This window comes from Aricia agestis, chromosome 7, assembly GCF_905147365.1.
Source record: "Aricia agestis chromosome 7, ilAriAges1.1, whole genome shotgun sequence".
Taxonomy (NCBI): domain Eukaryota; kingdom Metazoa; phylum Arthropoda; class Insecta; order Lepidoptera; family Lycaenidae; genus Aricia; species Aricia agestis.
The window spans coordinates 9640373-9665873 of NC_056412.1; the positions used below are offsets into that span (position 1 = coordinate 9640373).

The following is a 25501-nucleotide window of genomic DNA, read 5'->3' on the forward strand; positions in this document are numbered from 1 at the left end:
AATACTTATTCTGTACTCAGTATTTCTGTTCTCAATCTTCATAATTTTGAAGTCAGTACCAGTCCTATAAGTTGCAGTTACATTATTCTGTCATAGACCTGGCGATTAGGTTAGCTGGCGGCTAGTTAGCTGGCGGGCGTCCAAATTTTTGTGATCAGAATAGTGTACGGTGGGCTAAAAAAGGAGACAGCACCTACTTTTTCAATTCACAGAATATTCAGAGAGGAAGCTTATAAGCTTGTTTTACGTAGAAAATTTAGACGGTTTTGTTCGGAGTAGAACCTTCTAAAGTGTAATTTGAGGGAGATACAATCGCTTTTTAAATGACACGGTTTACGTGTCATATGCCACACGTTAAAAACCCATAAGGCGTGGCTGCCGTATAATCCGCAATGAATGCACCTTTTAAAAAAGGTTGACGGCCCCTACTTTTTTTCAAATCACAGAATATTCAGAGGCGAAGCCTATAGGCTTGTTCTACGTGGAAAATTAAGATGATTTAGTTCAGGGTAGAACCTTCTAAAGTGTAATTTGAGGGAGATACAATCGTTTTTCAAATGACACAGCTCCCGTGTCATACGCCACACGTTAAAAACGCGTATGACATGGCTCCCGTGTCATCCGCACTGAATCGGTTAATGTGTAACTCTTGGACCAAACAATTAATTTCATTTGAATACTATTAAATTATACTCATTATAGAACAAAAGATCATCAATAAAAGGCTCTGAAGTCTGAGTATTAAAGAATAAAAGGTCCCCTTAACTTCCCACCATCAAACCCACGAAACCTAGGTTTTCTATTTGTTATACATGTCTTTATAGTCTGTACAGCAATTTTCAATAATATACATTTGAGAAAATAATTATCTCCAATACGGAATAAGGCATCGGTCTCGGCATGTCCAAGGAATAATAATAATAATTTTAAGCGGTTTTTAAGTTTTAAACGGTCTGTTCAAGTTTAGAGGATTTGAAGTTGAATTAAAAAAAAAACAAATGACACGTAACCTCAAAACCTGCTGTCAATGTCATAATCATTTATGTCAAAGCGGTTCAAAATTTCTAACGTCAGTTTTGTAAAAATGTCACCACGTCTTAAAATCACGAAAAATGTTATTGAGGTAAAAATAATGTTAAAAATAGGAAATTGCTCTAAAAGTAATAATAAACTACTTGATTATTAAACAGTAAATGACACGTGAAAATAAAACTATTCGGTTCTGCACACAACACCCTCAACACTGTTCCGGAATGTTCCCACAGGACCAGCATATTTATTTTACTTTCACTTTTTATTTACAGCGCTTATCAAAAATATACACAGATGAAGATATAGGATGCCTTTATGGTCTTATGTACGATGGCACACTACTCGTAATAGGATTAAGCTTAGAATATTTTGAAAACGAGAAACAAACTTATAAACAGCTTTTACTTAACTTGCCAGCTGAGGTTGAGTTATGCGGTATAATAAAATTCACGGAAGGCCTAAGCTTAGATTCCCGTCCAAAGGAAATTCTTCAGGTGAGTGCATTTTTCAACGCTGAACTATTCTTGGCATGAGAAAATAAAATATCAAATGCACATAACATGAACTGTTCATATTTTTTTCTGCACTACAGTTAGCCATTATGTCAAGTTACCTTTTTTTAGGATGTTGATATTACGGATAACCCTCTTGTGGTTACAATAAGCAAAGCCAATAAAATGAAAGCATATTTTCTGGTTCATGATAAGTTGGAAGAGACATCTTATGAAATTCTTGAGGAAGAAGATTTTTGGAGACAGTTTTTACATTTAAGATTAACAACAGTTTTACCTTTTCAATGTGAAGCCACTATTCCTGGAGTAAAAAATGTTTTACAAAGCAAAAGAGTTAAGGTAATTTTTCATGTTTATTGGTTTACTTAGTGTTGAAGTCTTTATAGAAATTTGTTTACACTCTCTTCTCAAACTCAAATCTGGGTTTTAGTGTTGTTGTTGTTGTTAAAATACAACAAACAATAAATCAATAAAAAATATAAAATTTTGAGACAGTTGCATTAATTCTCGTTTTTATTATATATTATTCTCTTTTTTGAAGAGTGGCCAAATACAGCAGAAGATAAAGATATGCGGAAGGAAAGAGGGGAGGGCATTACCTAGCGTTGGGACATATTATTACTATTAATAGTATCCATCCAATAAACTACAATCCAGCATTCATTTGTTTGAATTTTTTTTGTGTAAAAGCATTATTTGAATGCTTTTAAATGTTATTTACAGATAGCGTCAGGACAGGTATCCTTCCACATTAATAACACATCAGTTTATTTATTTGGTGAAGCATCTGATGTTGGAGTGACAGGCATAAATATGGATACTAACATTGGAGATCTTATGGAATCTTTAAATCCAGAACAGAATTTGAAAAAGAAGAAACATCTTGTAAACAGGATTGTATGTGCCTTTTGTCATTATCAGGGCCCGGATTTATTTTATGTTAATACATATTTTTAATTTTCTTCTGCCTAGAATGTGTTTTTACATGAATTATCATGTTTAGACTGTGAAAAACCAAATTTTATTTTCCATATTTTTCCATATTTTAGAGTTTCACAAAGATAAGTCCATATTTTGAAAGAAAATGACGATTGTCATTTCATCCATAATATCACAAAAATACAAAAAAATATATGTTCCCGCCACCATGCAGCTGCGTATTTCGTTCTTCTCGCGTTTTATCGTCGTATTTTGTTTCCAAAGAAGATTATTATTGAAGAAATAGAAAATAACGTTTCAGATGCTGAAGATCCTGTTGCTGACATGGCTAAACTTTTTTTTCCATATTTTCGATATTTTGTCCATATTTTATGGACATACTAGATGTCCCGCGCGGCTTCGCCCGCGTAAATTACGAATTTTACGGAAAGCGTACATTTTCCCAAAAAAATAGCTTAAGTTACCCCTTCACTTGGTCTACTCTATATCTGTGCCAAATATTGCCATAAAAATTGCTCCAGTTAATAATTTCTAATATTTCCCCCGTTTTTCCCACATTTTCCTGAGTTTCTTCGGTCGTATTAGTCTTAGCGTAATGATATATAACCTATAGTCTTACTCGATAAATGAGCTATCTAACACTGAAATAAGTTTTTATATCAGACCTTAGTTATACTCTTCAGGTTTATAGGTAATATTAGGTAGGTATAGATTTTTTTTAATTATCGCTTGACAAATTCGAGACTCGATCTAAAAGACTATGAAAAGTACCTATAACCTCTTTATAGGCTCATAAGTCATAACCATCGGACGATGCATGGTATAATATGGTAGTGATGATGATGATGAATGTAATTTGCAAAGTAGCATATGCTTTCCGTTATTAAAACAACGCCAAAACTCCCATACTTGTATCTATAAAGAATCAGGAGTTCTCTCAGCACCTTCCGAACCACGGCATACCAGGTATACCTCGGTGCAAAATATTACTTGTTGGTAGCATATGCTTAGAATACTTCTGACGAAACCGAAGTCACCACATGTTTCCCTATAAATTTTGAAGAGTTCCCTCGATTAATTATGGATCCTTTATCAGATCACCACTTTTGTGAATATAATACCAAATTGGGATGATACCCTATATACCAAAAGAAAATTTTTGAAAATTGGTTAACAAACGGCGGAGTAATCGTTGAACATAAGAAAACGAACATAACACCTCCCCCATTTTGAAAGTCGGTTAAAATTGTAGCCTATGTGTTATTCTGATGTATTAGCTATGTTATTGTAAAGTTTCATTGAAATCCGTTCAGTAGTTTTTGCGTGAAAGAGTAACAAACATCCATATATCCACACATCCATACATCCAAACAAACTTTCGCCTTTATAATATTAGTAGGATTTTGGATTTTTTATTACATATTCTTCTGGGCCCTAGTCATTATAATAACTTAATCATAATAATATGTCATAATATTATGTGAAAAAAAAAATAACACTTTTGTGCTTGCAGGAGATTGTACCTATTAATCTAGTCATGCGAGCCACAAAAGACATGTTATCAGAGAAACTCGTTAAAACTGCTGTTAAAATGATGACGACCCAGAGGAAACGTGAGTATTGAGGAATGCGATATTTAAATAATTTATTCGGGTTATGTCAGGCTTAGGCACAGTATGGCTATGAACAAGTTGATTTAATGTTATTACCATGAGTGGCAGTGGTTGCCTAGGCCAGGTGCGCACTAGCGGCCAGGTCGCGGCGGCCACCGAAAGTATGGTATGGCCGCTGGACGCCGTGCGGCCAGGTGCGCGTGGTCTATGGCGGTTTCATACAAGGTATTCTATCTCGATGGCCGTCGCGACCTGGCCGCTAGTGCGCGCCCGGGCTTAGGTGAAACTATGTCAAAACAGAAAATTGATGTTATAAAACATATATAACATTTTACTTATTTTTCAGCTGCCTTTTGTATTAGTATGCCACTGAAGATTGACACTTTGGCGATAGTGAACAGGAGCACGAAAGTATCAGATCTTTACTCAGTACTTGTTGAAGCAGCCTGCAGATCCCTCAGATTACTAGAAAGTGGCATATTGGAACAATTAGGTTTGTTTATTGTTAAATATACTAACATTTTTAGTAGGCAATGTAGTCTACAAAGTTTAATTTTTATATTGAAGAGTACTATTTATGATATACTATCATAATAATAATAATAATAAGAGGGTATAAGAATATTAATTAGAATTAATATTGTTATACCTAGAGGGTAGTTTCAACTCGGCAATATCCAAACTGATTAGCTATTAATGTATATAATAATGTCTGATTGCGATTTACCAATAACGACCCATCTCATTGACCAAAGGTTCTTATAATTGTGCTCAACCTATTGATTACTTAGTATTATCTTACAACTTAAACAATTATTATAACTATAAACAATTTAAACAGGTCAAGAAGGAATTGGAGACGGCGCTGGTCTTCGCCTACCAGAAACCTATCATTTTCTCCCACAACTTCTGGGCCACTTTGTAACAAGAATTGTACCAAAAAGCATTCCAGATGAAAGCATGGGTATGTAATAACATCACCTATTATTATTAGATTATAATGCTACTAGGATACTACTTTTTCGAATTAACTTTTAAATAAATTAAAAAAAAAATTGACTTTAACAAACAATAGCAACGATGTCGGGAAAGCGTAGGTGACCAATAAAATCTAATGTAACTCTAAAAGGTCGCATCATAATAGCATTTGAATTAATATAATAAAGGAGACACGGCCAAATATTCTTTTTATAAAATCGTATGAAGTAAGTTTCTATAAAAACGTCAGTTCTATGAAACGTGAAATGTCGCGTCGCGTCGCTGCTGCGTAGTGTCGCGTAATGCGGTCTCACCTTAAAAATGCACCTGACCCTAACTTGACTACATACTTAAACCTAGATCTCAAAATCTGTAAAGTCTAGAAAATGGATTTTCTCACACAAGTAACTTCAGTTCATGAAGATTAAATGCTCAAGACGAAAGCACGATTACTGAAAAAATGCTCGATATTCTCTAAAACAAGGTTTTTACAAAAAACCTCGTTTTAGACACATTTTTGCTTGGATCTTCGAAGTTTGCTTTCTTTTCTTTAGTATTTTTAAATATCTAAAAAGGCATTGATAAAACCTGCTCAAAATACTTTTTTCATTCGTATTTTATTCAAGTAAAACTAACTTGGCGATGATTCCGCGTCATCCTTTTTCACCTGGCATATGAAAGACGGGCGTGAGTGTGAAGAGAGAAGGACGATGTTTGATTTTTTGGGTCAGTAGCCCTCTTAATAGTTAATATTTTAATTTTGTAAGGGTGTCTTCATTAATCCATTTTTTATGTGTAGAGAAGGAAAGGCGTCAGCTACATGAGCAGTTGGCGTTGCCGGTAGACCGACCTATATTCAGACGCGGCAACGCTTACTCACCAGCCACTGCTAAGCTGGTGAACCCACACGAAGCCATCAACCAACAGACCAAACCGGGCTGGAGGGTAGCACTGGTCCGCGGCAACTACACTTACCACCATTACATGCAAGACAATTTTAATGACGACGGCTGGGGGTGCGCCTACCGCTCCATGCAGACAATATTTTCGTGGTTCAGGTAATATTTTTCTCCCTTTTTTACGGGCACAATAACATGTATATTATTATACATTTAATTTTAAAGCCTGACCAAAAATATATTATTTTGATCAGGTTTTAAAATTAAATAAAATAAAGTAACCCAGAAAAAAATGGCGACGTTGTGGACGTAGAGGTTTGGGGGGACAGAAGGGTGATTTGTAATTTCATTTCAACCGGATGCATTTTAAATTAAGTGCATCTATTCCTTCATATTACTTTTAATTTATGCCTAGCAAGTTTTGGAGGCGACTATAATATTTTGTTAAACAAAATTCCGGAATTCCGGAATTGGAGAAAATTCGGGAATGCAAATTAAATTGGTGGTAATGGTAATAATATGGTTTGGAAACGACTAATAATTTAGCATCTTGTATTTATTTTTATGCGGCAAAAATCTTTTAAATTAAATAAAAAAAAATTGTTCTCAAAGTGGGCAGTAGAGAAAATAAGTTTGGGAACCGCTGACCTAGCTTTTCTTCCTTACAGGTTACAGGGCTACACAACAGTAGACATTCCATCTCACAGAGAAATACAACAGTGCCTTGTTAGCATCGGTGATAAGCCATCGGCATTCCTGGGATCAAAAAACTGGATTGGGTCCACGGAGGTTATGTTCTGTCTAGAAACCCTGCTGGGAGTGCAGTCCAGAATTATTTTTGCCAACACTGGATCTGATTTACTAAATTACACCCCAGAGTTACTTCATCATTTCGAGAGACACGGGAGCCCTATTATGATTGGTATGATTTTTTTGCTATTGTCGACTAAAGGATTAATAAATTTTCTAGCTAAATTTTGTTAACATTTAACGCTATAAAGGTGAGACCGCACTAAGCGACACTACGCGGCAGCGACGCGACGCAACACTTCACGTTCTATAGAACTGACGTTTTGTGTCGCCGTATCGACGCTGCCGCGTTGTATCGTTTAGTGCGGTTTTGCTTTAAGCGGGGCCCTAGACAAGCAATTTTATTGCGCAGGCAATACGTGATACGCATTGCCTTCGATCACATCGTATTGCGTAATATTATTGACTGTCTAGGGTTGATATTTGATATTAAAGATCGCACGTCTTCAATCTAATTGTCAAATATAAACTGTATGCAATTGATTTTTTTTTAATGAAATAAGGGGGCAAACGAGCAAACGGGTCACCTGATGGAAAGCAACTTCCGTCGCCCATGGACACTCGCAGCATCAGAAGAGCTGCAGGTGCGTTGCCGGTCTTCTAAGGGGTAATAGGGGAGGGTAGGGAAGGGAATAGGGGAGGGTACGGAAGGGAATAGGGGAGGGTATGGAAGGAAATAGGGGAGGGTAGGGAAAGGAAAAGGATAGGGGATTGGGCCTCCGGTAAACTCACTTACTCGGCGAAACACAGCGGAAGCGCTGTTTCACGCCGGTTTTCTGTGAGGACGTGGTATCTCTCCGGTCGAGCCGACTCATTCGTGCCGAAGCATGGCTCTCCCACGTCAACGATAGTTTAGGGGCCGACTAAGGGTTGATTCAGACCGCAACGCGACGCGTAGATGCATTTCTAAATTAGTATGGATTTGACAAATTCGCAAGACGTTTCACGCAATTGAAATCTGTCTAATTCATACAAATATTTTATGCCGCGTCGCACCTCGCCTCGTCGCGTTGCGGTCTGAATTGACCCTATGAGTAATTTTTTTTTTTCATTTTTGCTTGATACTTTTCAGGTGGCGGAGTGTTAGCTCATACAATACTTGGCGTAGAATTCAACCCTGAGACAGACGAAACGAGGTATCTAATACTAGATCCTCACTACACGGGCGCTGACGACCTCAGTGTTATAATTAGTAAGGGTTGGTGCGGATGGAAAAATGCCGACTTTTGGAACAAGACTGCACATTACAACCTTTGCTTGCCACAAACCACACCCTGCGTATAAGGTGATTTTTTTTAAGTCTTGGACTTGACTGCCATAGAAGTGTAAAGAGTTATTTTCAAGTGAAATTGTCATAATTTATTCGTTTTTTTTTTTGCACAATTGCTCCAAAGTTATGCACGATACGAATAGAATATTTTTCTAGTACAAATAAATGTTATATTTCGGTATTTAAATCAAATTAATGCAATTCAATTTTGTTCTGATTAAAGATAAACGCATTTTGTTAACATAGGTTCTGCACGTGATATAATGGTTAAGACTGTTTAGGTTGTGTTGTATAGTCATGTATCACTAGGATAACATTAATTCAACCAATTTATATTGCGAAATATGGTATGTCTTATTTTGTAAAGTGCTTTTTCAATACACCATACTGTTGCTTGTTATTTAATAAGAATAATTTATTAAGGTCTATAAATAGTCTTTTTAAATTAATTTTAACGGCATTTTAATTCTGAGACAGAAATTGTAAATTTGTGTATAATAAAAATGTTATATTTTTTACTGAATAAAAGCATCTAACAAATTTTAAAGTATTTATTTCACATACTTTTTTTTAAATTTATTATATACTTCAAAGTAATCTGGTGTTCAGCTCGTTTTAACAATATTATGCTAAGAAATCATTGTAGTTTTAGGGGCATGTGAATAAAAAACATAGAATATATTATAGATGTTACAGTTTATTATTTATATTGTGTTGAACTAAATTAAAAAGTTACACAATCGCTTACACTACGTCCTATATATACACAAAATCACAGTTATTAGCAAAAGATATTTAACAAAATATATTACAGTCTCCTCCAATATACTGTTTTATATTTGAGAGAATAACATTATGTCAAAGGTAAATTCAACTGTTTAGTAGCACAAACCTCTTCGCGATTAAATTATTTAAAGTTAAATATTTCTGCTATCTTTACTGAGTGTATCTAATTTACCTTGAGGTTCAAAGTGCACTCTTTAAAATAATAATTGAAAAAAATTACAAACTGTGCTTTGAAGTTGGTGCAGTTTTTTACCCTGAAAAAATTGGCAGCTTCTTCACATAAATTATAAATATTCAGTGTTTGCCAAACTTGCGAAAAAATTGTACAACACCAAGTTACTGTTAATTAATACATTAATAAGATAATTCGTCGGACTCTTAAAGTTATGTGTAATATTGTCAATGCCATCAAAGGCATAATAAATTATTTCCTTAATTATCTAGATTCTATATAAGTAGCTCTTGATATACAATAAAAGGTTTAACAAAACTAAATGATACTACTTTAGGATGTGTATGAGTTCCCTGTGAAACTAGAAATGCAAAAGGATTCATTTTTTTTAACTTTTGTATGGGAACATCCATGACGCTCGAGCGCGCTTTTTATTTTTTTTTGTGATTTATATGGGCATATAAATCACAAAAAAAATGCTTTTTCAGCGCTGCTACTTTCATAGTGAACTATATGTAAGGGACACATACACATTACACAGCCTAAAGTTTTATCACTTGGTTTTGTTACATCCTGTATAATATATCAAGAATGACTTCATAGTTCTATATTAGGTATAATATTATGTCGCGCCCAACTCTTGAATAGCTCGCAGAATGGAAAGGGAACATTGTTCTATTTTTAGGTAACTTTGGTGGCACACGGAGGTTTGCTATTGGTAGATCAATGACGAATTGCGATCTGACGGTACCGCATTATTGGCAGACACATTTTACTTACGTAGAGCGATCCTAAAAATGTGCGCGACCTATTCTAACGTGTCATAACAATTATCAAAATATTGTAATCTATAGCCATATCGATTTGACATAAAAATTCGAATTCAGTTTCCAAACCTATTATAAACTAAATTCAAAACTTAAACGGTATCAGGAATGAAGATGCCGTTGCTGATAATAATTCGCCTCATTTTTTTTTCTAACGACATATTATTTACAGAATTTCTAAATCACAGTGCCGAATCTGAGGAAACTTTTTCTGAAACAAGAATATGAAATTATGGTTCGTATAATATGTAACTATTAGCTGGCCCCGGGCCCCTAGACAAGCAATTTTATTGTCAATATCACGCTTCAATTTTATTGAACAGTTTATTTGACAATTAGATTGAAGGCGCACGATGTTCAATATCAACCCTAGACGGTCAATATTATTACGCAATACGTGATATTGACAGTAAAATTGCTCATCTAGGGGCCGGCTTAAAGATCTATGTCAGGGGTTCCCAAACCGTGGGCCGAGGAAAGGCAAGAGGGGCGCCGTGAGTCGATTCTCCACATTATCCGAAACCACAAATATGACAAAATTAAATTATAATATAAAGCTGGTAGATGATTAAAATATATTTGTTTATTATTATTTACCTGCTTAACCGAACTATAATAATCATTAAATGTATATATTTATGTATATTTTTCTAATAGCTAGGTGGAGTAGGCCGAGTAGGGCGCCGTGACAAAATATGTTACGTGTAACTGAGCCGCAGGCTGAAAAAGATTGGGAACCCCTGATCTATGTCGTTTTTTGGTGTCTCTCGTTCCTCGTACTAATTAAAGAGAAATGTGTCAAAATGTCACTTACCCTTAGCTTCAATTCTATCCTGTCAATTTCACCCCCGAGCATGTCTACAATGTTCTCGCCGTGTTTCAACAGGAACGCCTCTACGTCGTCGATTGTGTCAATTTTCTTCATATCCTGCAACAAAAAGTTGAGAAATTTATAAAATCCTATAAATCAGTCTTATTATGTTATAAAATATTTAAAAAAGACTATTTTTAGGGTTCTGTAGTCAACAAGGAACTGTCTTTCGGTCTGTCCGTCTGACTGTCCGCGATTTTACTTAGAGACTGTAGGACCTACAAAGCTGTAATTCGGCATGAATGCTGATATTAATGATGCCGACAAAATGTTATACAAATTCTTAAAAAAATATTTTTATGGTACCTCCCCTAGACATCAATTTTTTTTGCGTCCACCCGACCGTGTGGGTGTTGTTCGATAGGTTTTAAAAATATTACGAGTATTTATAGATCATTTTCCGATTTAGGGATCCATTTTTGAAATATGAAGTTTTAAAGTTGAAAAAATGGGAAGAGTCCCCGTGCCCCCCCCCCCCCCCCTTCTACCAGCTGAACAGTTGCTTCTGGAAATGTGAAAAAAAATCACGGGAGTAGAAAATATGCTGAATTTAAAAGAAAAACTGTCGCAGCTAAGAAGACTTAATAAGTTTTTGAGTAATAGTCGATCAACTAAAAAAAATGTATTCGGCGAAGTGGAACTTTTCGTTCAAATTCCTTTGAATATAACTGAGATGATGTTGTTAGTAGTGTAAAACACGTTATAAATGTACATTCATTGACCATACAAACATTATCAAAAACTAGAGGAACCCTATATTGCGCGTGGCCCCACACGCACTTGGCCAGTTTTATTAGATACATATTTATTTAATATTTTTATTCTTACAGACGAAATTATGCTCACTGTGTATACAGATGACACAGACCCTGTCTTACTATCAAAAATGTTATAAGAAAAATAAGCTGCATTATAATATATTATGTTTGTCCTTATCAAGTGACTTGTTAAATGTTTCAATTGAAAACGAAACATTGTTTAACTTTAACACTGTATAAACTGTGTTACATTATACACATATTATCTTCTAAACACATATTCTACAAAATGGCACATACCTCTAACAGATTGTTTAGATCATGTTTCTCCAAATATGATCTTGTCAAAGCCCTTCCATCAAAATCTACTTCAGCCTGAAAAAAGTGCAGTCATTAAAAATATGTTAAAATTCTGATACATTAGTACTAAGTTATAATTACCTTATATCTAATAAGATTACTTCCTATATCTATACCCTTAACATCATGGATGGCTCTGATCATGAAGTCCCTCTCCAGTACACTGTTTATTTCGTCCAATTGTTCATGTGGGATCGATCTGTAACACGGAATTTAAAGATGCATTAAATAAGGTATTAACAAGACAAAATAACTCGCAGTCTATTTTGTTAAGAAGATTGTCATCGGTGTGACATGCAATAACTTTAATTATTTTTTTAAAAATACCGGAGACATATTAGTTTATTTTTATCAGAAATTAGTGTCAAATAATATAAAAACCACATAAAACGCTGTATTGAAAACGAGCGAGAACTAGGTAGCAGCACATTTCGTTGTTTTCTTCATTCACCAGTTTGTTGTGTATGTTTCCTATAACGCGAATAGTTATTTTACCTTTCCATTATAGTTCAAACGTTTACTATTTTACCTTCCCACCAATGCTCCGACGTTGCTGAGTATGATGAAGGAAGCGACGCCGCCCAGCAGCGTGCCGACGAGTATGCTGCCGATGGCGTCGGGCAGGGGGTTGCCGGTGTACTGGGCGATGGCCATGCAGCTGGCCGCCACCACCACGCCGGCCACCGCCGCCGTGTCTTCGAACAATACCACGTTCACGGAGGGATCCGAGCTGCGCATTACTGGAAATTATTACTATTTTTTATATATAATCATATCTCACAGTGCTGTTATTCTTTTTCTCTATTAAAACAACAGTGTGATATTTCATGTAATCTGAATATTTTAAAAATATTCAGATTTTAAAAATATTCAATTTACATGTCACGCAATATTGAATATACTCAGTCTCCACTCTCCAGCCAACACACTTTTCACGACAAAATGTTGTTGTTCTTGCAAAGATGTTATGAAAATATTCTATAAAATAGTTTTGAAATTTTTCCCTACTGTGCAGGGTAAAAATGTGTGGCCTACACAAAAAGTGACAACGCCGCCAAAAAATATTGCACTTCAGAAAAGATATAGTTCTATATTCGACTTTTTTATATAAAAAAGTCCAATATGGTGCTTAGGTTTTTAAGTTCAACATAATATTTCTTAAACAGATATAAAAATACGTACTATAATCGTATAATGACATATTTGCCTCCTTTGCTCCTTTTCTGATGGCATTAAGAGCTACCATCAATGTGGCACCTTCAGAAACCACAGCACCTCCAAGGACAAAATAGGCCTGTGAATAAACAGAAAATAAGATACAGTTTTATAAATTAAGACAAAAAGATAGATTATAGTAACATAATATTATGTTTTTTAAACATACACTTTTTATTACACCATACTCAAATTCTCAGCATATTAATATTAGGTTTATTGATCAATAAAATATGTATAGTTGTTTTATACCCAATAAAAATCGTGCAGGGGTTGAGGATCTAGTATTCCAGTAACTCCGTGATAGAACGACAGTCCACAACCGACACAGAATATACCCACACCAGAGATAAGGGACGACACATATCTCATGTTTGTGTACCCATATGGATGGTCCGGATCTGCAATCTACGATTAAATTTAAAATAGTAAAATAAAATACTTAATTTGAAAAAAAGCTGAGCCAGTGTGCATCAAACTTACACACGAGTGAAGAGGTGTATCAAATAGAAAAGTAAAGTTTCGACTAAACCTAAGCGAATCTAAGCTACCAAAGTGACTGCGAAGGGGAAGCGTCTGCAACGCGGGACGTTCACGTCGGCAGAGCGGGAATAATCTATGGTTTCGCACCATAGTCGCGCAGTTGTGCATACCAGTTTCGCGTTGCAGACGCTCCCGTCCCGCGTTACTGACGCGTAGGTTTGGCTGAAGCCTTATAGACTACTTGACCTAATTTTTTTCTTCATGCTAATCGCTTCTTAATCATTAATTTTCACAAAAAAACTAATATTTTAATATTTTACACAGTAGAAACCCATAAAAATGTTGATTGAAAAATATGCCTTATAAATGGCGCCGAAAACACTGTCCGCCATAGTGTGACGTCATACGTTTTGTACTTTAGACTCTCATTATTGAAATTTTTTTATGTCCTAAATGCTCGAGTCTAAAAGTGCCCAAAAATTATAAAAGAATTAAATAAGAAATTAGAAATAATTTGTAATGTTGAAAACTTTTGGAGAAAAGTTTTGGCTATTTCAGTTCCCGTCTAGAATAAATGGAGATAATAATTATATACAACTGATGTTTTATTTGAATTATTCAAGAAAATATATTTTGCAAATCTTTCTAGGCTTATTCTTATTATTTATGTACAAATAAACTTACATATAACGAGCGCGATAAATAAAAGATATTAAATTACGAGTCTGATGACGTCACATCCAAATCGGAAGTAACGCCAAAGCGTTTTCGTCAGTACAAATCCTATTTTCATAAAATCATATTTTCAAACATAGACTTAATATATACTATGGTATATATTATGTCTATGTTTTCAAATCGACTTTATTAACCAATCATAAGCTTTTATTTGATGATAAGGGTGAAATACGGTTTCCTAGGCCAAGTCCTACTAGAAATATGCATTTGTTTAATGAAATTGAATATAGGTCAAGTATCCTATTCTTTAAATGTAAATTATTCTCGTTTCTAGTTTGTACTCTTGGTAAAAAACATAAGAGACAGATTAATAATTGTCTTTACTAAAAAGTTTCAGTTTTATTTTTGTGTATAAAATAAAAACTTTGTCACTTACCTGTACAGACTTATGTATTCCATAAGCTAAAATAAGTTGATTTACTGTATCGGCTAGTGAGTGTATACACTCAGAAAATAGACTGTGAGATCCAGTGTACAGCCAGGCACAAAGTTTAAATATAAAGTTGCATCCATTACTGAAACATAAATGACATTTTTAAGACTTGCACAATGTCCTAACAATCAGTGTTACATTAATATTATAAACCAATATTATTTGCATGATTGTAAATGGTTTATCACAAGGCCCGCTTGAAATAATCAAAACAAGTGAAGCGAGCCCTAGTATATCCCACAACCTTTACATATTATATTGTAATACACTATACGGAAAAACTATCATGCCTATTGATTTGTAAGTTAACGTAGTAATTTTCATATATATGTAGATGTGTTATCATCAGTCAGTCAAGGTTTTTATATATATATATTGTAGATGTGTCATCATCAGTCAGTCAAGGTGTGATGACGCGAGCCCTCACACAGCTCGGCTTTTAGCTAGTTATATTATGTTCAATATCTTTAAGTCCATATTAGTTATAATTACATTCCAACAGCAGTCAAAACAACTCTTCCGGAAACTGTTTTTAATCCCACTGCTTCCACTTGCTTTGGTTTAGTATGTCCCATTTCCCTTCTATAATTTCTTAGTCTTCGTTTTACAGTGAATACATCTGAAATTTTTTTTTGTTATTTAAAAAACAATAATTTCGATATAGTATATCTTTAAGTTTCTAAAAAATAAATGTACCTTGTTCATATCTTCTTCTATCCAATTCTCTTCTTAATAATTCTTTGTCAAGAGCATCTTTGGAACCCCAAATCTTAGCATGAAAAATAAAAAAATAATAATTAAAATTTGTAAACACATCACGACGCCAGGGATGTGCTACAATGCTTTAATTTTTTTAAGTTTGTCCTCACCTCAATTGCCTTTGCTTCAACATCTTTCCTGTAATACACAGTGATTGGTGGTTCTAATTCATACGGAGACCGCCTCAAAACTTTAGGTAGAGTTTCCAAATCTGATTGCTTCAGAAGATATTCAGTCATGGCTCTCATTGGTGTTATGAAATTTCTCTCAGTATAAGATGCCGAAAAGTCAATTAAGAGTCTCTTCTTTTCTGGGGATATTATAAGCAAAAGTTATATTTAAAAATATTGGGAAGCAAAAATATAACAAACAAAGATTATTTACTCGGGGGGGCCGGTGCAGCTTCTTTTTTAATTGCTTTAGTATCTACATTTTGAGATCTCTCTATAGTTACTTTTGTTACATGTTTATCTTCATCAGTTTCTGTCTTTACAATGATGTCCCTTAGCTTTTTCTCTTGCAACTTTGATTCCTTTTTACTGGAAACAATATCATTTTTGCTTAAATCTTTGCTGTCATTTAATGTTTCACTTTTTTCAAAGTAGTATGCTGATGTATAAAACTGCTGCTTCTTGTTTTGACATATTTTTGTAAGGCTTACGTTAGCACAAGGAGTAGTAAAGCATATCGCATTGTAGTATTTAAATTGTGTATAATATTGTTTTCCCAGTTTTCTGTAAATTGAAGCAGCGGAAGGTAGTAAAATCATATTTGATATTGTCTCCCTCGTTTTTCTATTAATTATGACGGTCTACAGCAGTGTCCTATTTAACATATTTATTCTCTAATGCTCGTTATACAGCAAGGATTACAATTTACAGTATGTACTATAATCTTCAAACAATATTTTAATAATTTTCTATGAAAATAAGATTCCGTATTGAAATTTGAAGACAAAGATTTATCAAAACATTGACGTATAGTTTTTTTTTTTGACAAAGATTTTGACAGTTGACAGTTAGTATAGTTTTTTTTTATGGCACGCCACACGCTGCACCAACGCAATTACGCAGAACTAGAGCGCAAACGTAAATTAACGTTTATAACGCATGCGATATTATCGGTTGATAATATCGCATGCGTTATTAAGATAACAATGTTTACAGTACATTTGTCATTTTGTATTAGGATGGTCATACTTACAATATGTAACTTTACACACTGCTGCGAATAATGCGATAATAACACCGCAATGGAAGTAGGACGTTGTGTTTCTCCGTCCTGCGATATTACGATATTATGATTCTAGAATGTTTTGTATCAGGACTCAGGAGTCAGGGGTCGGCAGCAGGGATGGGTAAGCTATTGAGTATTTACTCAGACCAGAGTAAATACTCAGTAAAAATGAATTTAGACACTCAGTATTTACTTTTAACTGAGTATTTATGTTTTACAAACCAATTGAATTATATATTGTTTTTCTTTATTTATTATTTATTTGTATGATATTTTTAAGTATAAGCTATGTTCTTTTTAAATATAACCAGTATATATTTATAAAAGAAAATAAAGCGATAATAACTCCGCAATGGAAGAATATCGCAAGAACGCAGTATTGCCAGATGTACGATTTTTTTAATTTAGTGAGAAAAATAAATATTGTTGGTTTTTAGGGGCTAAAATTTTTTGGGGATATTTTTGGAAGTTAATTTTTTACAGCTATATTTAATATAATATTTATTTCGTTTTTAGTACTATTATTATCATTTTTATTGTTATATAATCATACTTTACTATAATAATTAGATATTTTATTATTATTATTTTTCAAATTCAAATTAACGAATTATTTTGCATAATATGTAAAAAAGTCCACTTCGACCCATCTTTTAAGGTTACTTTGAAAGTTGCATAAGCAAAAATAATTATTAATAATTTTGTGGAACGTACCCCAAATATTTATATTTTGGTAAGTTTTCTTCGAAATTTAGTGGGTTACAACCCACTAAATTACTACACTGCTAAAACTTACTTACTAACACTGACCTCCAAGTACGCTGGACTTAATATTATGATACCCTTTGAAATATCAATATTTTCGAGTGATATCGATACGTGAATCGATATTATAAGGAAAATATCGGTAAAATTAAAATACCGGTATACAGTCCCTGTTAAGATGCTTTAGGAGAAAAATTTTTGAAGAGTTGGCAACATAGGTTGCGTCACTCGCGGCGCGGCGCTCTCTCGTAAGAAATATCGGTCGATAAAATCGTGGCTGTGTGCAAGGAACGCTCGATATATCGCGCCTGTCTGCGGGACAACAGGAAACCTTTAGTTCTTTTTTGTTTATATAATGCTGACAATTGACATGATTGTGTTCTCAGCCATATTATCTATACTAATATTATAACTGCGAAAGTATCTCTGTCTATCTGTCTGTCTGTCTCGCTTTCACGCCAAAACTACCGAACCGATTGTAATGAAATTTTGTATACAGATAGTCTACAGCCTGAGAAAGGACATAGGCTATAGAGTTTTTTTGATAAAAGCTTTTGACACCAATTTTGTTGACATCGTGCGCTATAAACTAAAGTCCACGCGGACGAAGTCGCGGGTAACAGCTAGTTATCACTAAACTCTGCGGGGCTAAAATGGTCACATTTAGCAATTCATTTCAATCAATTCAGGAAATGTCTAAACTGTCAAACTGACAAAATAATTATGTCAAATTAGATGTCCCGCGCGGCTTCGCCCGCGTCTATTAGAAATTTTACGGAAACCGTACATTTTCCCATAAAAAATAGCTTATGTCCCTACTTCCTTCACTTGGTCTCTATATCTGTGCCAAATATTGCCATAAAAATTGCTCCAGTAGTTCGTAATTTCTAATATTTCCCATATTTTCTTGAGTTTCTTCGACCGTATTAGTCTTAGCGTGATAATATATTGTCTTACTCGATAAATGAGCTATCTAACACTGAAATCGGACCTGTAGTTCCTGAGATTAATGAGTCCAAGCAAACATACTCTTCAGACTTAGTAGATATAGATTTTTTTTTAATTATAGCTTGACAAACTCGAGTCTCGATCTAAAAGACTATGAAAAGTATCAATACAGGGTCATTATAGGCTCATAACTCATAAGTCGTAACCATGGGACGATGCATGCAGATATAATATGGTAGTGATGATGATGATGATGATTAATGTAATTTGCATAGTAGCATAATATGCTTCCCGTTCTTAAAACAGCACCGAAACTCCCAAACTTGTATCTATAAAGAACCAGGAGTTCTCTCAGCACCTTCCGAACCACGGTATACCAATTACCAGGTATACCTCGGTGCAAAATCTTACTTGTTGGTAGCATATGCTTAGAATACTTCTCATGAAACCGAAGTCACCACATGTTTCCCTATAAATTTTAGAGGAGTTCCCTCGATTACGGATCCTTTATCAGATCACCACTTTTGTGAATATAATACCAAATTGGGATGATACCCTATAAACCAAAAGAAAAATTTTGAAAATCGGTTAACAAACGGCGGAGTAATCGTGGAACATAAGAAAACGAACATAACACCTCCCCCATTTTGAAAGTCAGTTAAAATTGTAGCCTATGTGTTATTCTGATGTATAAGCATTAAGCTATAGGTATTGTTGTAAAGTTTTATTAATATACTAGATGTCCCGCGCGGCTTCGCCCGCGTAAATTAGGAATTTTACGGAAACCGGATATTTTCCCATAAAAATAGCTCTTATGTCCCTACTCCCTTCACTTGGTTTACTCTATATCTGTACCAAATATTGCCATAAAAATTGCTCCAGTAGTTCGTAATTTCTAATATTTCCCTCGTTTTTCCCACATTTTCCTGAGTTTCTTCGGTCGTATTAGTTTTAGCGTGATAATAAATAGCCTATAGTCTTATTCGATAAATTAACTATCTTACATACTCTCAGTTCAAGCAAATATACTCTCAAGCAATATTAAGTATCGATTTTTTTAAATTATCGCTTGACAAACTCGAGTCTCGATCTAAAAGACTATGCAAAGTACCAATAACAGGGTCATTATAGGCTCATAAGTCATAACCATGGGACGATGTATGGTATAAAATGGTAGTGATGATGATAATGATGATGAATGTAATTTGCGTAGTAGCATATGCTTTCCGTTCTTAAAACAACGCCGAATTTCCCAAACTTGTATCTATAAAGAATCAGGAGTTCTCTCAGCACCTTCCGAACCACGGTATACCAGGTATACCTCGCTGCAAAATCATGCTTAGAATACTTCTCACGAAACCGAAGTCACCACATGTTTCCATATAAATTTTGAGAAGTTCCCTCGATTACTTATGCATCCTTCATCAGATCACCACTTTTGTGAATATAATACCAAATTGGGATGATACCACATATACCAAAAGAAAAATTTTGAAAATCGGTTCACAAACGGCGGAGTAAATCGCATTCAATATTATTCTAAATTGAAATAGAATAATATTGAATGCGATGATAGCGCCGTCCGCCGGATCTAATGTAAAACATTCCAAAATCAACAACTCCTTATAAATAAGAAATTAATTGAAAAAAACATTTTCCAGTAGACCAAACTGTAAATCTAAACCATTCTCGAATCTCCACGAACACACACAAAAAATTTCATCAAAATTGGTCCAGTCGTTTAGGAGGAGTTCAGTCACATACACACGCACACAAGAAATATATATATTAAGATAATATGTTGTAAAGTCTCTTAGTTTATGTATTTTAGTTACTTTCATAGTATTATGTCCTACGGCATTTTGCTGTGGGGCAATGCTGCAGATATAAATACAATTTTTGTGCTGCAGAAGCGAGCTGTGCGGGCAATCTACAAGTTGGCCCGTAATACTTCACTTAGAGAAAAATTTAAGGAAACTGGAATCTTAACTGTTGCTTCTCAATATGTCCTATCAAATGTATTATATGTTAAAAAGAATATATATAAATTCACGAAAGAATGTGATACCCATGGGAGAAATACTCGTAATAAACATATGCTTGAAATTCCGGTGACTAGACTTACTAAAGTCAAAAATTCTTTTAAAGGTCAATGTATACGCCTTTATAATAAGATCCCAGAAATCGTTCAAAATCTCTCAATTAATAGATTTAAAAAAGTTGTTAAAGAACGTTTGTGTACCAAAGCGTCCAAAGCGTACTAGGTATAAAGTTACTGATTTCATGAATGATAGTACACCCACGTACACCATGGGAATAAGGTCGCCCCCTGCAGAGCTGTTTCTATATAATATTATATATAATAATTGTACACTCGTTGTATTTTATTTAGTCATAATGACACTGTTATTTTATAATATATTTTTTGTAATTTTCCATCTTTTTAGAAAAAGATGGCCCCGTGCGAGTTTCTTACGCCGGTTCTTCTCGCCGGGTTAGTTCCCGAACCGGTGGTAGGCATCTGTGTAGCTCCGACGTTCAGAGAATATTTGAAAAAAATAATTCTGAATAAAAAATTTTGAGTTTGAGATTGAGTTTTGAGTTTATGATTATATTTTTAACAATTTGTGTAATTATATACTTAAATATTTTATTTATATAAAAGTATTTTCATTTTTCATATACTTTTGATTACTTTTGATTTCATATGCGTGTCGAATTGATAACCTCCTTTTTTTGATGTCCTAATAATCTATAACGTGATAAAAATCTATAATATAAAATTATTGTCGACTATTGGTTGGCTGTAGTCTAATTTTATATTTTTATCGTTATACAAGCAAATATACGCATATCCCTACACGCACACTATGGCAATTGCACACAAGCATAAAATGGCCACGCGCTGGCGAGCTTCAATTTCAATTTCAATTCAAGCTGGCGAGCGAAAAGTCAATGAAATCCATCTGCATCCATCATCCTTAATCTATGGGCTGACAAGTGTCAAATGCCAGCTGTCATTGTCAAATGTCAATGTCTGTTTAAAAGACGCGTCTCACGGTGTTTCACGTTTTCAATTTTAGAAATCTACATGTTTCGAGCTGAATCTCGTAGAATTGAAGTTCAAAGAGAATTCTAATATACTTGCTACGTGAGATTTATAAGATACGTCAACATACTTTGATATCAATATTGAATTGAATATATAAATTCCTAATCAGATCAAGGATACAAAGATGCCGGCCAGTAGCGTCAACTTGTACCATATGCAGGATGCTAAAAATAATTTCAATGCTGTACGACCGATACCAGTGTGCGATGAATCTAATTACTATACGACTCCAAACCACAATATACACATATCGACGAATTGCTACTATGGTTATCATGAACTCAAAGCTGTTAAACACGTGGAGGAGTTTCAGGATTGCGAAATGAAGGAAGTAAATACAAATGAGCAAGTAATGGATGAATCACGTTCAAACTGCACTGCTCGAAAGCGAGGCGCAGATGACTACACATATACCCAAAATAAACGGCTACGTAAAGGTAAGAAAGTTTCAATTACTATTTAAGGGAAGCTCATTGAATATTCATTTGCATTAACTATTAAGAAATCTGTGTTTAATTAATAGAGTATTCAATGAGGTTCCATATAATTTCTGTCAACATGTTTGAGATGTATTAGAGTAATTATTGCAAGGTAAATGCAGGGCACATTTATATATACTTAATGTTTTTTTTTATATCTAAATATAATATTATACTTCAAAACTAAAGGTTGTTGGACAATAATGATGTTTTGATAAGAATTATATACATTACTTGGTTTATTTATTACCTACATACCAGAGTTATTTTATACAAACAATTTCTAAAACTCTTATCAGAATGCAGTAAGTAAAGCTACCTACTGAATATAGACTAAATTATCAAGTATTCAGTATACATTGCTAGTAGATTTAGTTCAATTGTGGTAAAAAACTACCCATTTAAAATCTTATGAATAAGAAGCAAAATGTCCTTTGCAAATGAAATCTGTGCCCTGCAATAACAGTAAAATGTATGTGAATTTATTTGGGACAAAATAGTTAGTGCAGGTGGATCATTGGACTAGGAATTGTCGTACTAGGTAAATAATTAGTAAAAATTTATTCGAAATGTAGTGTTACTTTGGTTGCAGTTTCAATATATTATGATTTTAACTTAATGTTGGTCAATTCTCTTATTTATTAGTACTGCCTAATCTAATTAGCTGCATATTTGTTTTCATTTTATATGTCTTCTTAAAGCATATTACTTTAGTCTACACTGATTACACACTAAAACTTTTGGGGCTAATAATATTTTAGAATCCCAAAGAATCTGTCTCAATATGTCGATAAATATTACGATTATGATAATAATAGTCAATGATCCCTTATTATGATTCAATCTGATAAATCACAGTACCTACTTACTAATAATAAGATATAGTTATGGTCCTTGTCTGATACAAGGACAAATCATGGGTGTAGCGAGGTACGGGCAGGGGGGAGGGGGCCAGCTGTCCCCTCCTACAAGAGCGATTGGTCGCTAATGCTCATGGGTTTCATTTAAGTCTAGGATTTTCTTAATCTACTGTATTAATGATAATTTTAATCTTAATTTCTTATACAGTGCGTTAGAGTAAACACCGTTATCCTTGAAACCATCAAAATGAACAACTTTTTCTATGAGAACAATGCTGGGAACTCAAAAAAATCTGTCTTTATACCCATAAAACTTGCCAATCCGGGCAATTTGTATGGGTATGAAGAGGGCATTTTTTTTTCAAGGATAACAATGTTTACACTAACACACTGTATATTATTATCAAACAACTATTGTAAGTACTGATCGACTATAATTTTTCCTAAGAATTAATGTTCTTAAGTACTATATTATTTTTATTTCTATGTCAAGATTAGGTGTTAACAATAATAATTAATGAATTACAATTTCATTAACTAATCTACAGATGAGATTATAAAACAATGTAGTAATGAGAAAATATGTAATTATTTTTAATTATTATTGATAAATTGTCAATTATTATTTAAAAAAAATGACCATATTTTACTCATTATTCTTTTGATATAACAATATTTTATGAATATATATTGTATAATTCTTTGCATGTTAATCAAATATCTCTGAGAATAGTTCAACTCGTTGGCCCACACATTGTTCTATAATACAGCCTTCTCTGTGTGCCAAATATATGTATACTATTATGTTTGATGTTTATGTTACTACACAAGCATAATATAACACTACACAACACGGTCAAATTAACTTGACGCATCGCTGGAATGCGCCTGCTTGCTTCATAATGACGTCATCAAAGCATGCATCAAGTTATTGTGACAGAGTTATCAGTTATATACATATTATGTTTCTTACACAGCATATATCTCATGTGCAAATGTGTTAAACTAGATTATGTTATGTTAGAAAATAACTGGGTCAACAAAAACTGTAAAATTTGCAGAAAACCTTGCTTTACAAGATATTTTGATTAGGTTTTCTACAAGTTCTTTGAATAAAATATTGGGTTAGAAACTAAGTAAGTAATTACTAATTACGGTTTTTTTTAGAAAATCAATTTTTTCATGGAACTAAATAACGTTATTCTGTAATGTCATTGTATACAAGTAGTTCATACAACTTTTGATTTTTATTAGCAAAAAACTGAATCAGGTACGATTTGATACCATAATCACAATTGAAATAGGACGAAAATGTTTATTTAGATTTTCCATTTTTCAACAAAAATTAAGTATGCAACCGATCAAAACTTTTTTACTGATTGACAGCTGATTTACCAAACTATCAATTATAAAAGTATGTTTTACATTACTACCAAGTCTGCAAACCTAAAAATTCAACTGAGTTTATCTATGAGTAAAATCCGCAATTACTTAGTTTCCAACGTATTAGTTTCAGCTTGTAATATAAATAATGCCCTTCACAGAGTTAAATACTTAAGCAATATTATGTACTTAATTTTAAATTAAAAATGGTTTCTTGTTAAAAATGTAAAGGCTTTTGCGCTAAACATTTACAAATACTAGACGTTTTGCACGGCTTCGTCCGTTTAATGGAGATCGCAGATGACAGACTTTTTGTGCGATCGAGTCTGCGATCTCCCGAAAATGATCTTTACATCTTAATGTAAAGATCATTTACGGCTTGGAACTACTATGGTTGTGGAAACTGTACATTTTCCCGAAAAAAAAACAAGTTTCCTGGCATTCCGTTTCGTTAATTTGTGGCAAATATCATTAAAATCGCTCGAGTAGTTCGTAATATTAACGCTTTCATATATTAATTTTCCCGGTTTTACCACATTCTGTATATCCTAAAGCCTTCCTCAATAAATGGACTATACAGAACAAAATATTTTTTCCAATTTGAACCTGTAGTTGCCGAGGTTAGCGCGTGCAAACCAATATATAAAATAACGAACTCTTCAGCTTTTAGTACTTATTTAAAGTATAGATAACTACATATTATAAATGTTTGTGCAAAAGCCTAAAATAATTTGTTTGCACATGTAATTGGAACTGCAACAAAGCAATAGTACATAGGAGTTTGCTGAGTGTGGAAGTGAGGGCACAGTGTGATGAATTACAACTTTATTTCAGAGGATATGGTGCCGCCGACTTCCAACTACAATCCCTGCTTACTGCGTCCCACCCACAACAATCCAGATATATCTCGTTGTCTCATGGTCCATATGATATAGATTGTTTTCTGATCTGTCTACTATTGAAACAGTCTAATTCAACAAAATTATATTTTATCTGCAGAAGTACAAACACAGAACAGTTATGAACCTGAGACAAAGAGAATGAGATCGAAAACGAGAGCAGAAGATCCATTGCTGGAGAGTTTATATTGGAATATACACGGCGGGACTTTGTTTACGTGCTATAACAGTTGTGATTAACACTTAAGTGATATAACATAACATAGTATTTGGGACTGTTAAGTGACTAAAACTTTGTAAATTTAGTATTTTCAACATATGAAAGTATTTTGTAATAAACTTATACTAGGACAAGGGGGTTTTT

The 25501-nt window shown here is 33.8% G+C and overlaps 3 protein-coding genes across 4 annotated transcripts; 2 read left to right on the forward strand and 1 right to left on the reverse strand.

Annotated features, from left to right (window-relative positions):
• The first annotated feature begins 1063 nt into the window (after positions 1–1063).
• LOC121728875 (ufm1-specific protease 2) lies at positions 1064–8230 on the forward strand. The gene is made up of 10 exons (XM_042117199.1): positions 1064–1123; positions 1305–1526; positions 1656–1883; positions 2268–2441; positions 3997–4096; positions 4443–4589; positions 4938–5060; positions 5874–6132; positions 6642–6895; positions 7856–8230. Exons 1-10 carry the CDS (start codon positions 1085–1087, stop codon positions 8065–8067), a joined length of 1758 nt encoding a protein of 585 aa, XP_041973133.1. The 5' UTR covers positions 1064–1084; the 3' UTR covers positions 8068–8230.
• Positions 8231–9516: 1286 nt separating this feature from the next.
• Positions 9517–16368, reverse strand: LOC121728894 (zinc transporter 9). Its single transcript, XM_042117216.1, has 12 exons — positions 15840–16368; positions 15566–15765; positions 15393–15465; positions 15189–15315; positions 14640–14778; positions 13295–13450; positions 13010–13121; positions 12357–12567; positions 11909–12026; positions 11768–11842; positions 10653–10766; positions 9517–10049 (listed from the first exon to the last, which is right to left on the reverse strand). Exons 1-12 carry the CDS (start codon positions 16222–16224, stop codon positions 10005–10007), a joined length of 1755 nt encoding a protein of 584 aa, XP_041973150.1. The 5' UTR covers positions 16225–16368; the 3' UTR covers positions 9517–10004.
• Positions 16369–21449: 5081 nt separating this feature from the next.
• Positions 21450–25491, forward strand: LOC121729160. Of its 2 annotated transcripts, none has more exons than XM_042117583.1 (2): positions 21450–21953; positions 25238–25491. In XM_042117583.1, the coding sequence occupies exons 1-2, from the start codon at positions 21641–21643 to the stop codon at positions 25375–25377; spliced, it is 453 nt and encodes a 150-aa protein (XP_041973517.1). In that variant the 5' UTR covers positions 21450–21640; the 3' UTR covers positions 25378–25491. The 2 variants fall into 2 exon arrangements, with proteins under 2 accessions (XP_041973517.1, XP_041973518.1); XM_042117584.1 differs by having other exon boundaries at positions 25073–25377.
• The last annotated feature ends 10 nt before the right edge of the window (positions 25492–25501 follow it).